At 39.5% G+C, this 15,987-nt stretch overlaps 2 protein-coding genes across 5 annotated transcripts in view; one reads left to right on the top strand and one right to left on the bottom strand.

Moving 5' to 3' along the window:
- Positions 1 to 5,821, top strand: part of nudt1 (nudix (nucleoside diphosphate linked moiety X)-type motif 1) — an 86,184-nt gene extending 80,363 nt beyond the window's left edge. Inside the window, exons 1-4 of one of the 3 annotated variants that reach the window (XM_059979817.1) lie at positions 82 to 156; positions 2,014 to 2,194; positions 3,459 to 3,604; positions 5,228 to 5,821. In XM_059979817.1, coding sequence (XP_059835800.1) covers positions 2,043 to 2,194; positions 3,459 to 3,604; positions 5,228 to 5,415 — 486 coding nt within the window. In that variant the 5' untranslated portion in view covers positions 82 to 156; positions 2,014 to 2,042 and the 3' untranslated portion in view covers positions 5,416 to 5,821. Of the gene's footprint in view, positions 1 to 81; positions 157 to 214; positions 567 to 2,013; positions 2,195 to 3,458; positions 3,605 to 5,227 lie in introns of those variants that run through there. The other 2 variants (XM_059979816.1, XM_059979818.1) reach the window with 2 other exon arrangements.
- snx8a (sorting nexin 8a) overlaps positions 5,814 to 15,987 on the bottom strand; it is a 68,767-nt gene continuing 58,593 nt past the window's right edge. Inside the window, exon 13 of one of the 2 annotated variants that reach the window (XM_059979809.1) lies at positions 5,814 to 13,579. In XM_059979809.1, coding sequence (XP_059835792.1) covers positions 13,565 to 13,579 — 15 coding nt within the window. In that variant the 3' untranslated portion in view covers positions 5,814 to 13,564. Of the gene's footprint in view, positions 14,958 to 15,987 lie in introns of both variants that reach the window. The other variant, XM_059979808.1, reaches the window with a different exon arrangement.

Here is a 15,987-nt window from a genome sequence, read left to right on the forward strand (position 1 = left end):
AAGAAGGTGCCACCTTCAGAGAAGTCCGGCCGGAAACACTTTTCGGTCCGGCCCCTCCGAGGGGAGGGAGCGGGGGCGGGGGCGGTGTCACGTGGGGGAAGGCTCGGAGAGCCGCGTGGAGCACCAGTGGCGGGAAGCGAGCTGTCAATCAAACAGGTATCTCTCAAAAGTTCAAGATGCTTTATTTCTCATGAACCATTTTAAATCTGCGACGATGTGGCGTGGGAAGCCTCTAAGTGTCGCCCGGTTTTGGGCGCCAAGGCTGTTTGCGATGCGGGAGGAAGGCGGAGCACCCGGGAAAACCGCAGAGCTGTGAGATAGCGTTATACCAACCGCTATGTCCACACAACTTCAACAGCACAGAAAAGCACATGGTCACAGGAAGAAAATACGCAATCCACAGACATCAGAGTCCGTCTCATTGTAACCTTTCATTTAGCAGAAGCCCGGCTTTTCACCGGAATCTCTGTTCCCAGTGTAGGGGAAATTGACCCATTCATGTAACTTAAATCGTAGCTTGTCAGGTCGCGCCAAAGTGCCTTACAGCCAGCCTGTAAGCAAGAGCAGTAAGTTATTCCTACCCAATCATGTTTTATTTTAATGTCTGGTCTGCGTTGTAGGAAATACAGCAGTTAGTTACTTAAACTAACAACGTGATAACCCCCAAGACTTCTGGATATAGAGCAAATATTGTGCAGAAACCAGCAAACACTAAATCAAATTGCATCCAAAAAGTTAACTGTCTCCAATCCTCCTACATTTCTAAGTCATGTCTCTGGACTAGCTTCGTAGAATGTCCTGTAGTCTTGAAAGATGGGAATATTAGGACTGTTTTGTATCTTTCCCTCTCCTGCTTCCGGGATGTCTGTGAGAAGGGTTTTTTTTGCACTGAGCGCCGGTGTTCGGCAAAACGGTCTCCCAGTCTGCGGCGGCGCTCAGTCCTCCAGCAGTGGCGAAATCTCCCTATGGCCACACAGACCATTCCCACTCCGACATGTCCGTCCATGGCCTCCTCTACCGTCAAGATGAGGCCACATGCAGGTCGATGGAGCAACACCTTATCTCCCGCCTAGGTAACCTCCTACCTGTCGGCATAAACATCTGACTCACAGATCTCCATTGATACCCCTGCCCCACCCCTATCTATTATTTTAGTCTGGTTCTCTTCCCCCTCTCTACAATCTCCCCCCAGCCCATCACTTTCTAGCTCTCTACTTCATCCCTCCCCCCCTCGACCATCCCATGTTACTTCACTCCTGATGAAGGGTTTCGGCCCGAATTGTCGTCACTACCTCCCCCATAGATGCAGTCTAGCCTGCTGATTTCTGCCAGCGTTTTGTGTTTTTATTTATTTCCAGCATCTGCAGATTCACTTGTGTGCATGTGAATGCATGTCTTTATTAGTCAAGGAACTGAAGTCGAAACAGGAATTTATGTTGCAGGTTTATACATCTCTAGTTAGCCTCCATCTGGAGTATTGCATTCAATTCTGGATACCTGTTATAAGAAGGATATGAAGCTTTTGGAGAAGTTGTTTACTGCAATGCTGTCTGGACTAGAGAGAGCAGGTGCTATGAGGAGAGGTTGGGGAAACAAGTTTTCTCTGAAGCAGCAGAGACTGAGGAGAGAGACAGTGACAATATCTTTTTAAATGTCTTAATACCAGAGGGCATGCATTTCAGGTGAGAGGTGAAAGTTCAAAAGAGATGTATGGGGCAAGTCTTTTAATGGGCTGCGCTTCCTGACTTGGCTGTGGAGGCAAGTAAGGGCCATGAATATAAGGCTATTGTGTTGCAGAAGGGGTTAATTTAGTTAGAGATTTTATTACTAATTGAATTATAAAGGAATGGTATTTTAGGCAGAAGGGCCTTTTCCTGTGCTTTACTGTTCTACGTTTGTAAAAACCTGTCTTTGATTAAGCTTTGTTGTTATTTTACTGCATTAAATGCGCTGTGGAAATGCAAGTCGTTGGATATTTGCATACGAAAGCTGTTTTCTACCCATTTCTTCCAGGTTCCAGGTTCCAGCCATTGACGTGAAAAATGGTCACGGTGAAGCTGTTGACTCTTGTGATGGTGGTAAAACAGCAGCAGGTCCTTCTAGGGATGAAGAAGCGGGGATTTGGGGCTGGACGATGGAATGGGTTTGGGGGAAAAGTGATGCCTGGAGAAACCATAGAGGAAGGAGCAAAGAGGTAAATTTTTGAGGTTTTTCCATGAATTATTTCACATCTGCAACCCAGGGAACTTGACTCTGGTTGAGGTAAAACTCCTCAAATAAGCATTTGTTCACTTTGTCTCCAAGACCAACAGCGATTTTTATTTACTGTTTAATGAGAAAAGGTATCACAAGTAAAGCAACTCCTTTCCTGATCCAGGAATGTGTTTTGCTTTTTTTTGCAATTTCTCAGCTGAGAAGATCATCGGGGTCTCTCTTCCTGCCATCATGGATGTTTACACTACATGCTGCATCCGCAAAGGAAACAGCATTATGAAGGACCCCATGCACCCCTCATACAATCTCTTCTCCCTCCTGCCATCTGGGAAAAGGCTCCGAAGCATTCGGGTTCTCACGACCAGACTATGTAACAGTTTCTTCCCCCAAGCCATCAGACTTAATACCTGAAGCCTGGACTGACACCTTGCCCTATTGTCCTGTTTATTATTTATTGTAATGCCTGCACTGATTTTGTGCACTTTATGCAGTCCCGTGTAGGTCTGTAATGTAGCTTTCTCTGTGGGGTTTTTTTTACGTAGTTCAGTCTAGTTTTTGTACTGTCATGTAACACCATGGTCCTGTAAAACATTGTCTCATTTTTACTGTGTACTGTACCAGCAGTTATGGTCGAAATGACAATAAAAGTGATGACTTGAATCTCCAGACAGCAATTAATAGTGAGTATCCTAACTGATATCCCACTCCAAGTATAAATGTAACAAGGGTATTTATTAAAAGCCCTGCTCAGATCACAGAATCATAAAGAACATAAGAACTTAAGAAATAGGAGCTGGAGTAGGCCATCCAGCCCATTGAGCCTGCTCTGCCATTCAATAAGATCATGGCTGATCTGGCCATGGACTCATCTCATCCACCTAGCTCCCTTTTCCCCATAACGCAGTGCAAGAACCCATCCAACCTTGTCTTAAATATCTTTACTGAGGTAGTCTCCACTGCTTCCTCAGTAGGAGGAATCAAGTCTGTGCTGCCTTTTTAAAAGATCTAAAGATTAGTCTCACTTACACTAATCTTTCTCCATGTTCATTTGTCCAGGTGAATCTGCTTCCGTCAGATCATAACACCACATTGTATATTTTTTTAATTGTCAAAATCACTTTCTGGTCTTTATCCCAGTATTCTGAAATCTGAGTCCTCTTACTGGCAGACAATTATTTATTCACTCAAATGAGATGCTGTTATTGTATGGTGCACATTCCCCAAATTCTCTTTGTCTTCTTTAGGGAATTATTTGAAGAGAGCAGTCTGACTGTACAAAGCTTGGAAAAGATTGGGTATATCCGCTTTGAATTTGTCGGTGAGGCTGAACTCCTGGATGTTTACATATTCCGTACAGACAGTTACCAAGGGGAACCAGTTGAATCAGAAGGTAATAATTGCTTCAAGAATAGTTCATTGATCATGTTTTTAAAAAAAAAGGACACAATGAACACATCCTCAGTTACTTCCTTTGCCTAATCTCACATGTTGACAAGGACTCCCCATTGATGCACCCCTTCTCACATCTCCAAACTTCCTTCTGTTCTTGGATTTCCACACCCCCCCCCCCCCCAACATGCCTATCACCTCCCTTTGGTTCTTCTCTTCCCTTTATTCCATAATGTAAGTTATTGATTCCTGCATGGTATATGCTAAAATGTGTAACACAAAATGGATGTATGTAAGACAAAATGTGTTAATGGGAAGTGTGAGAATGTTTTGAAAAAGTAAAAAGGAACAAGTCCACAGCAATGTTTTGAGAATTTCGTATGAGGACTAGTCTACAGACCTGAGAGTTGATAATGGTGGAAAACATGTTTGTCTGAGAAAGGGAGTATGATTCTGCAGGCACCCATCACTGCCCCATGGGAAATATTAAGAAAAGAAGTTCTGAAGGGTAATTTGTGCTACTGGGTATCTTCTCTTCAGCAGCGTTGTGACTCTAGCAAGAAATAGAGACAAGGACGGAGAGACTGTCAGCACCCTGGTTCTTTCTGACAGTATATTTGTAGCACGGATTAGAGATTGGTTGTTAGGTATTACTTTGTCTCTTTTACTACTTCATTAACCATTTTTCTTTCTGTATTTATTCTCTATATTCAAATGAAGTAATTATAATCTTGAATGTGTGTACAATGCCTGCTTTGTTTGCAAATATCTCTTGCTGCTTATCAGAAAGATCAAGGGGCAAATTTAAAACTATTTTCATTATAAATGGTCCTTATTCCTATCCTTTCAGATTATTTCTTCTTCAGCCCTTTACCACCTCAATCTATCACCTCCCAACTTCTCATATTATAATCCCTCCCCCACCTTCTTATTCTAGCTTCAAGACTGGAAAGGAAGTGGGCAGAAACCAGAATAAGAAGGTGGGGAAGGGGAATGTCAACTTTATTTCCCTCCATAGATGCTGCCTAGCCTGCTGAGTCCTTCCAGCATTTTCTGTGTTCCCACATTCTCTCTCCAACTTTCTCAACTCCAGTCCTCCAAGTATGACACTCACACGTCATACTACATAAATGGAGTTTCCTACATGAAAAACATTTATCTCTGTCATCTACAAGGATCCTAAAATGCATTTTAATATGCAAAATTGTAACTTTTGATAAAATGCAGAGAAATGGAGAGGTTGTTACTGGATTTCATAAATGTGATGTTCTGATTTAATTGAACAATTCACTAATATAATCAGTGCAAATGCACTGCTGCATTTCTGGCCTCTTGGATTCCTGATTTTCTCCATCCAACATCATCAGTCATGCCTCCAACATATTAGGATTCTCTTCTTAAATCACTCTTTCTCTTCCTGGAGATGCTACTTAAAATTGATTACTTTGGGAACTCTTCTAACATTTCATGCTGTTTTTATCTGGTGTCACTTTGTAAAGTACACTATATAAAAACTGCTGAACAGTCACTCCGCTTTTTCTTTTGTTTTTGAATCCCTCTTCTGTTTTTTTTTATTTAATGTGAATTCTTCAGCAATAACCTCCTTCTCATCTTTCCTTTTCAGAGATGCGACCACAGTGGTTTGACCTGGCCAAGCTCCCATTCAGTGAGATGTGGCCCGACGACATCTACTGGTTCCCCCTGATGCTGCAGAGAAAAATGTTCAAAGGCTATTTCAAATTTGAAGGACATAACACCATTCTAGACTACACACTCAAAGAAGTGGATGATTTGTCAGATAAGGGATTCTGATTCTTCCACTCAAAAATATACAAATGGAGATTGGAATTAATTTATGGTGAAAACCTTAAATTGAATCCAAACATAAAACTGTGTTTGTAAATTTAATCGATGACATTATTTCTGAATCTGTTTGGAGACCCGGAAGGTTTGTCCTCCCAACTTCAGACATCACACTCCAATCGTTTGTTCATTCTTTCTGGGGCTAATGGAGGATCACAGTTATTGGTTACTTTAAAAAAAAACTCCAGTTAAGCAGTTCCTTTTTCAACTCAATAATTTTCCATCCTGGTTGTTTAGAGTTGTAATATCTATACCTTGAACTAAGATACAAGGTGTGATTGATAAATTTGTGGCCTAAGGTAGGAGTCAATTTTAGAAAACCTAGCACATTTATTTTTCAACATAGTCCTCTCCTACATTTACACACTTAGTCCAGTGGTCGTGGAGCATATGGATCTTGGACCTCCAGCAAGCGTCCACAGCAGGGGTGATTGATAAGTTTGTGACCTAAGGTAGAAGGAGATGAGTTATTAACTTAACTTTGCATAATCACTCAAAAGAGTTGAACTGCGTGTGCATGTAACGAGAGCTGTATAACTCATCTCCTAACTTAGGCCACGAATTTATCAATCACCCATCTGTGGACACTTCCTGGAGGTCCAAGATCCGTATGCTCCACGACCACTGGACTAAGTGTGTAAATGTAGGAGGGGACTATGTTGAAAAATAAATGTGCTAGGCTTTCTAAAATTGATTCCTACCTTAGGCCACAAACTTATCAATCACCCCTTGTAACTTTCAAACATATTTTATCCTAGATTTATGCTCTGTTCTTGAAACTTTAGTTAGCAAATATTGTGCAACTAGGTGGAGGTTGGAACTTCATCGCTACATCCAATTTTGACAATTCTTTTAAACCAAATGATCTGTTACAGTCGTGGAAAGACCCAAGAAAATCCACTACCCTCAACAACCTCCACATACAAGTTTGTTGGATAATTGGAAACTTTATGGAAACACAATGTCACAATTAAACACTCACACGTCATACTATATAAATGGAGTTTCCTACATGAAAAACATTTATCTCTGTCATCTACAAGGATCCTAAAATGCATATTAATATGCAAAATTGTAACTTTTGATAAAATGCAGAGAAATGGAGAGGTTGTTACTGGATTTCATAAATGTGATGTTCTGATTTAATTGAACAATTCACTAATACAAAACCTTAAAAATGTGGACAGTTATGTACATGGTAAATCCTAAATATAAGGGTTTTTTGAAAAGTATTTTGATTTGGCTGTTACTCCACAACTATCCACTAGGTGGTGTAGAACAGCAAGCTTTTTGTCAACAATCCAAATGTAGAACTGATGGCAGAAAACTTGCTGACATTGTTGAGTCTCAACAAAAAACACAGAATGATTAAGTCAGCATGTAAAGAAATTCTAAGCTCCTTAAAATCATTGAAGGATCTTGGAGTGCATTAGTTTTTCTTGTGGCTTTTCTTGCATTAAATCCCAATTCTATGGTTCTCTTTCTCATGATTTACAATGGAATGGAGGGAAACAAGGCAGCCAAGTACTAGCTGCAAGCACGAGTTAATTTTTGATGTATTCTGTCTCCAAGCAATAACAGTTTGATCCAGCTCTCAGATATTAGACTATTTTTCAGTTTATGAAATAAAACTTTCTGGTCGAGTCGATTCTCTGCTGTCCAGCCTGCCTGAACAGCTGTAAGCAATAGCTCAACTTTGGCCTATTAGAGTGAGCTGGATAGAGAACATACAGCAAAGGGTACTGGATTACTGTTGTTGACCATATCTTGTGAAGGATTAAACCTGCAACATTCAGGAAGGAAGCAGTTGATATAGGTTTAGTCCCCCACTGCTTCATGCCTTGTCCCTGACTAGGGATTTTTGTCAAAATGCTGATGGGGCAGTTGGATAAAATTGTATTTACAATTGTAGTCAACAATGATTTATGAATGAGGTAATCACATATGACTTTTTCGTGATATTGTAATGAGCAGAATAGACAAGGGTGAACTATTTGTTGAATTTTGTCTTTCAGAAATCCTTTGATAAAATGCTACAATAGATTATGAAGCAAAATTGAATGCATGATGGCACTAATATATTGGCATGGATTGAGGGTCAATTAATAGTCAAAAAAATAGTAGGGATAGTCATTTTCAGATTCATTGGGTTGTGATTGGTGAACCACCACAGGTATTGATGCTGGGACCCTGCTATCCATGATACTTCATCCTCTCCAACACAATTGTAAAATATATCTAATATACCCGATATCTTGTTATTGGGTATAAATTCTTGAAATCCTCAAAACAGCTGTCACAGTGCATCAGTTCAAGAAGGCAGTGCATTCCTCTGGGATTGGACAACAATCGCTGAGACATAATAGATGCAAGAGTGGGCCATTCAATTCCTCACACTTGTTTTGCCATTCAACCATACCAAATCTATTTTAAAAACATCTGACACTAACTAACTGTAACCCCATACCTCCAACTCCCTTAATATCTAAAATCCTATTAATATCTTGAACATACTCAGTAACGATGCCTCCAGAGTTCCCTTAGGTTTATCTCCCCTCTGATAATGTTTCTTTTAAATCAAAAATTCGTTAGATTCATCTTCCCCAAATTATGAAACTCACTTCCGACTGCAAACTAATGTTATTTAGAGAAATGTTGCTTGCATCACAGTCACATTACACGAGCTGGTCCGATGAAGTTGGATACTGATGAGAACTACTGTCTTTCCACTCTCTTAAGTCCTTCAAAGTGTATATTCAATCCTTGCTCTTTGTGCATCATTGATTTAAATAAAGCTATTTTTAGGAATTGTGCATCAGATGTTTGGGCTTAAAACTCCTGAGTTTCCTCCATAAACCTCAGCTTTCCTCTAAAAAGGCTCATCTTTAACCAAGCTGTTAAACATTTGTACTGATATCTAATGGCCTAGTATCCAACTTTGCTTGGAAAGACTTCTCAAACGTACATTGGAACATTTATATGAATTAAAGGGTTTTTTTTTTTGGTAACATTTTAAAATCATTTAGTGGAACTTATACATTAAACCCAAGGTCTGACCACAAGCAACAATTCCTCTCTCCACCCCTCCCACAGACCTGCAGGGACAAATCTGAATAAAGATTACTTCTGTTGTTCTCTGACCCTGAAGTTTGAAACATAGAAAACATACAACATAATACAGGCCCTTTGGCCCACAAAGCTGTGCTGAACATGTCCCTATCTTAGAACTACCTAGGGTTACCCATAGCCCTCTATTTTCCTAAGCTCCATGTAGCCATCCACAAGTCTCTTAAAAGACCCTATTACTTCCGCCTCCGCCACTGCTGTCAGCAGCCCATTCCACGTAGTCACCACTACCTGCATAAAGAACTTACCCCTGACATCTCCTCTGAACCTACTTCCAAGCACCTTAAAATTATGCCTTCTTGTGCTAGCGACTTTAGCCCTGGGGAAAAGCCTCTGACTATCCACACGATCAATGCCTCTCATTATCTTGTACACCTCTATCAGGTCACCTCTCATCCTCTGTTGCTCCAAGGAGAAAAGGCTGAGTTCACTCAACCTGTTTTCATAAGGCATGCTCCTCAATCCAGGCAACATCCTTGTAAATCTCCTCTGCACCCTTTCAATGGTTTCCACGTCCTTCATGTAGTGAAGTGACCAGAATTCAGCACAGTAGTCCAAGTGGGGTCTGACCAGGATCCTATATAGCTACAACATTACCTCTTGGCTCTTAAACTCAATCCCCAATTGATGAAGGCCAATACACAGTGTGCCTTCTTAACTAGAGTCAACCTGCGCTGCAGCTTTGAGTGTCCTATGGACTCTGATCCTCCACACTGCCAAGAGTCTTACCATTAATACTATATTCTGCCATCATATTTGACCTACCAAAAGGAACTACTTGTCTGGATTGAACTCTATCTGCCACTTCTCAGCCCAGTTTTGCATCCTATCAATGTCCCACTGTAACCTCTGACAGCCCTCCACACTATCCTCAACACCCCAACTTTTGTGTCATCAGCAAATTTACTAACCCATCCCTCCACTTCCTCATCCAGGTCATTTATAAAAATCACAAAGAGTAGGGATCCCAGAACAGATCCCTGAAGCACACCACTGGTCACCGTCCTCCATGCAGAATATGACCCATCTACAACCTCTCTTTGCCTTCAGTGGGCAAGGCAGTTCTGGATCCACAAAGCAATTTCCCTTGGATCCCATTTTTGAGGGTACAGTTCCAAGTAACAGACTTGTTGCTAATTTTCAATAAATGGTTTCAATGGCTAGAGAGCTGTAAGCCAACCTTCAACATACAGGAAGGGCAATACTAATGATACCACTAGCAGAAACTCTCCCATCTGGTCATGGAATGGAACACATTTTTACAAAAACACTGCTGGGTGACATTTTCCATTATTCTTTCAGGCAAATCAAAAGGTTCATCACTAAGGGAAATAATGTCCTCAACCAATTTCTCTTGGCAGTTTTGTGTGACACAAAGTTCTTCCATTCTAAATCTGAGATGGATTTGCAGCTTTCTGCCACCCACTTTTAATTTTGCACTCTAGGTTTAATGCAGTTTCACCTAGTCTCAATCATCTCCTTTATCTCTTTACAATTCCTGTGCTAATAAAAATAATAATTTCTTTAAAATTGCCAGCAGCAGATTTAAAAAAAAAAATTCAACTTCTTGGTCTTTTCAACTGTTCACTATTCGACAACAGCAAGATACTGTTTGCCCCATTTACCTTTTCTGCTCTTTGAGAACTTCCCCCTTGGCAAGGATGCAAATTCAGAAACTTAACACCAGGTCAGTAATGTTCTGGAGGAACTCAGTAGGCCATGCGGCATCTGGGGTAATGTTATTGTCAACATTTTAGACAGAAACCCAACATCAGGACTGTAAACTCCAGCATTTGCGGTGTCTAGTGCCTCCGTAAGCACCCAGTCTGAAAGCAATATTAAGTCTTCTGATACCAGCACGTTCCATATAGTGGTGTCTTCTATCAAAACTTTTCAAGTTAGATTTTTTATATTCTGTACTCAGCTCTTAGAACAAACACACTATTTCAAAAGTTTATTTATACAATTTATTGAATATATATTTCTTATACTTAGTAAATATATATAGTAAACCATCAGCTTGCTTAATATTTTGTAATACTTTAAATCTGCAAAGATTTTAACAAATGTTTCTTAATAAAGTGCACCAAATATTAAACACCCCTATCAACTGAATACAGATAGCACGTTTACAAGGCTAATTTTACAATTATTATAAACACTTAATTTTCCAGGTTTTGCAGAATCATTTAGACTTAAATGTTTTTTTCCCTGTAAACAACTCCCAAAAAGCTTCCTGTGTCATTACCTTCTTCCTTCCTCCCCACAACCATACACAAGATATCCATTGCTCATAAATGAATAACTGACCGCAAAGCACAGGCAAAATGAGCTACAGTGCCCAAACCAAAGGTCAATCCCAAGTGGTACATGATTTAATTAATGAAAATGTTAGAATATTATCCAGGAAGTATATTGTAGGGTTTTATACTCTTCTACAAACAAGAATCCCAATTGATAAATTTTATTCTGACATCTGAGAATTCTTTAAATCAATATTTTGATAACATCAAAGGAGACCACTACAAGAAGCACTACTGAAAGTTTACAATGTTTCTCTTTTCTAAAATTTCAAGCAAGGTGATCAATTCTTAAAGCTAAATTAAATGTTTTTTCTACTATTATCTGGATTACGGGTACTAAACTTTACATTCAATCCAGTCTAGAAAATGTAATACAAGTCTCATTGGCAAATTGCTAGATTTCAACCTCAGCCCAAAATCAAAGGGACAATCTCCAAGTAGAAGAAAACATTTGTACTGGAGTGGCTTACTCAGATTAATAAAAACTTCATTAATTGATACCAGAATTACCAATCTGAGTGGAAACAACTGTGGACATCCCCACCCCACTCAAATTATGGTTGGGATTATTTTATGCACAGAATTTAAAAAAGGCAACTGGCCACAGTTACTGTAACTTGCTGATGTAATTCTGCTTTTATCCACAGGTATTGTACTTTTAGTCTCAAATTCTATCTGTTGTAGAAACTAAATAAAAACAGAAGAAATGCTCAGCAGATCAGTCAGAATTTGTGAAGTGAATAGTAAATGGTTTATTTTGATGACCTTTCATTTGAACTTATACTGTTTTCATCAGTTTTTCCCCCTTACTGCTCAGCAGGGTATTTGCAGCCCTTTCTGATGGTTCCTCTCACCACAGATCTACACCATTTTCAGATTTCCAAAATCTGCAGTATTTGCTTTCAACCTCTTAAACAGTTGAATCAACTATTTGGCAACTTACTTAAATTGATTGTAAAAATATTGATGAGAACCTGCCTCATTTCCACTGTGGTTTCAGCAGGCATACTGATTAAATGTTCAAAATAAACTTCCATTTCAGTTGGCGTGTGAGAGGCATCTGCCCACAACAGGGTTCTGCAAGCAGTTACTTAAAACACACGACCTCTCAAACTTCCCATTCCTGTCACTTATCAATTTCCTATTTGCTAAGAGCAACCACTGACTTAGTGATGAAAATATCTCTTCACATAATCTCACAGCCATCCTGCCACCACTAAGTAAAAACGTAGATGGTGAAAGGTTAGAATTGCAGATCCATTTGCAATCAAGAAACAGCAAAACAGAAAATACAATCAACTTTTGCCAATTCCCAAAAGACCCCTCTGTGACTTAATGTTTAGTGTATCAATAATCCTCTCCCCTCACTATTTTTAAACCAGTAACATAATCGCAGTTACACAATACAACTTGCTAATGGTGTTCTGCAAGGCTCACCAGCAGTCTGGGAGACATACATCTGCATTTTTCCACTCTTGCGTAAAAACGGATTACATTTGTAAAACTCATGTTATATACAAGTACATATAATGAAGTACTTGTATTGTTGAATGCAGTCACTGTTACACTGTTTAAAGAAACAATGCTCAGTTAGATACAACATTCTGCCACAATAGCAATATGATTATGACCAGATGTTTGGTTTGCACAGAAGAAAATGTCTAAGCAATAAATACTGGCAAAGAACTCCATCGCTCTTTAAAAAATACCCTAGCATTTCACTTTCATCAGAAGGTAGAAACAGAGGTTCAATACTATACAAAGAAATTTTCTGGCAAAAACTGAAAACGCTATTTCTGGGTGGCAGTTTGAAAGTTACATCGATAGAGTATGGGGAAAGCAAATCAATTTTGACCAACAAATTCCATATGGAATATGGGAATACTACACAATCCCGGTGCTGGCTGCCTGCATCAATAGATAAGTAAATAATCCAACTGTTAATGTGAAAGACGAGGAGAAGCCAATTTGTCTTCCTGCTGCCACCACCCCTCTCAATTTACTGTCATGTGCAAATGGCCACAATTACTAGCTAATGTAAAGGGGTGGGGAGGGAGTTCCCCTACTTCAGGAAGCAAGTAGTGGAACAAGAGAAATGGACTCCACAGCACCATCTTGGAGAACAGGAAGCACCTATCACTTGCAGTTTGAACCAGGGCAGGTTATATTTTCATTTCACTATATTTTAATTTTAATTTTTGTATAATATCACATAATATCAAGGTACTATCATTCTATGTATTGGAGGCATTTCAAACCAATAATCACAAGCTTTCTTACAAGCTATATTCAACAGCCACACACACCAAAGCTGAAGGGGTATCGGGCAGGCACCAACAGAACAATGGAAAGTATTCACACAGTCACACTCACTCACACAGTCAGGTCGCATTCTAGGCACATTTTGCTGCTCAGTTGTGTTTTTTCCTGCAATTTGAAAAGAAGGATTTACATCGAGATTATGAGTTTCAACCTATTCTAAACAAGAACAAACATTAGGAAATCTGCAGATGCTGGAAATTCAAACAACAACACACACAAAATGCTGGTAGAACACAGCAGGCTTGGCAGCATCTATAGGGCGAAGCGCTGTCGACGTTTCGGGCCAAGACCCTTCGTCAGGACAAGAATATGGTTGTGGTTCAGGAGTCAGCATTATAATCCAATCTTCAAGGACCCTGCAACTTAATAAACATGTCTGGTTCAATACCCAATAGAGCATTTTAATTAGAACATAGTTATGCTCACATTCTTTCAAAAGCCACGGCAAGCATATGCAGCTCTTGATGAACCTTTAAATCCATGTCAGTTCATGGACATGAAAATGCACAAAATTGGGCAGCTTTTAAAAGAAGCAAAATCACTAACCCCATTTTAAAACCATTCTGCTTTGTGGTAAGCTAGATCCAACACTACTTCTGATCAGATACTTCAGTTGTGGTTGATGGTGTAATGAAGGGCCACTGGGGTGCTTTAGAAAAATAGCAGTCAAGCTCTGTTTCAACACAATCTCAGAAGATAACAACCACTTGGTTTGAATCCTTCCAACCATATAGATTTATGTACATTAAGACAACCAACTACGATTTACAAGTCAAAGTCACAATGTAAATTATAGCAGTGCAGGATTATTTGTAACCTATCCCCAGTTTGACAGGTGAAGGTCCTCCTCAGTTGATTTCTACCACTCATCCTCTACTCAACCAGTGCCTCAGGCTTGATGGACACATCAAAATCAAACCAAGAGAATTGGCTACCTGCTTCAACATACTCATCCTCAAAAACTACATCAAACTTTGCTCATAAATCTAAAGCACACAGATTAGAGTGGGATCAAAACAAGTATGCTAAAAGAGTTCAGCCAATCAGGCAGCATCTATAAGAAAGAGAAACTAGTTAATGTTTCAGGTTGAAGAAGCTTCAGAATCATAAAAGCAAGTTAGTTTACTATATATATTATGTGTATAGGAGGGCAATGGGTGGTACAAAGAATGTCAGTAATAGGATGAAATGACGGACACATTGACTAGACAGTTAAATTCCTTTATATCAGAACTTGCCAATTGTACATCCTATTTCCTCACCACTCTTTATCATTTTTGTTACACTCATTGCACTCCTCCACCTTTTCTGTTACTTAGACTAAATTGCTTTCTCAGTTCAGATGAAGGATCTTCAACCTGAAACACAGTTTTCCTTTCTGTTCAACTGGCTGAGCTCATCTAGCATTGCTGTTTGTATTTCAGATTCAAGCAAGTTCAGTTTAGTTTTCCAGATCAGGGGGGGTAATTGTTGTTCGGATAGCCCACGATAATGTACACGAATGTATGACAGTCCCACACACGTGGATTTATATTTGTTTGTCCCCTTGGTAGGTGCCATTTAGGAATACATTTTGGAGGAGGAAAAAAAATTGCATACAGAATCACAAAAATGATATGTCATTTTGGGAAAAGAGGGAATTGGACCCTATTCATTCACTAGAACCTAAGCAGATGATGGCACTCCATTGGTCAAGAGGCCTCCCAACTTCGGTTTCAAGTCCTTCCACACTTCACTCATCTGGAATTGAAAAAAAAAACAACTCAAATTGGAGGCCTTGGCTGACAGTGCAACAATCAATTCACTTATTTTTATGTATCTAACAATCATTAATGGATAGGCAGGGGTCCTCTGAGAAATTAAGACTTATAATTAAGTGTTGAAAGAATTAGAGGAGTGTTGAGAACTTTGGTAATGATCAGCAAGTCACTACCAAAATCTGGAGGCCAAAACACATGGTCACCTTCATGAAGTATAGAGGACCTGATGTGCTGTACCTCAAGACTACTGATTGACAGAGAACCCAGATACGGAATTAGACAGAAAAGTTTTTTTTTGGCTGGCATACACACTCTGAACTGAATGGTTTTTTCTTATCCTATAAATTGATCAGCATTCTGAAAGTGTTCTAACCAATTGCAATGAAACTAGGATGTCCATGATTGCTATCTATTTGGATAGATGGAAACTGTGTAAAAATTTGGTTGCCCTGTTATATGAAAGACATCTTTAAACTGGAAAGAGTGCAGAGATTTAGGGTCAGATATATTATCACTGACAATATGACAAGAAATTAGTTGTTTTGCAGTAGTAGTACAGTGCAAAGACAAAAATCTATAGATTACAGAAATAAATATCATAAAGAAAGGAATGAGGTAGTAGTCCTGGACCTTTCAGAAATCTGATAGCAGACCAGAAGAGCTGTAACTAATTCAGTGAGTGTGAATGCTATAAAGACTCGAGGTCCTGAGTTTACAGGGAGGGAGAGGTTGAGCAGGCTAACACTCTATTCCACGTAACATAAGAGATTGAGGCATATACACCTTATAGAGGCATATAAACTCATGAGTGATTTAGATAGGGTGAACAGACATAGCTTTACACCCCACTCCTGCCCTGAGAAAGGGAACTAAATAAGAGAGATATTTAATATTTAATATGACAGATTTAAATTGAGAGGTAAAAGATTTAAGGACTTGAGGAGCAACTTCTTCACACAGAAGGCAGTGCATTTAGGGATTGAGCTGCCAGCAAAAGTAGTTGAGGCAGG

This window comes from Hypanus sabinus, chromosome 9, assembly GCF_030144855.1.
Source record: "Hypanus sabinus isolate sHypSab1 chromosome 9, sHypSab1.hap1, whole genome shotgun sequence".
NCBI lineage: Eukaryota > Metazoa > Chordata > Chondrichthyes > Myliobatiformes > Dasyatidae > Hypanus > Hypanus sabinus.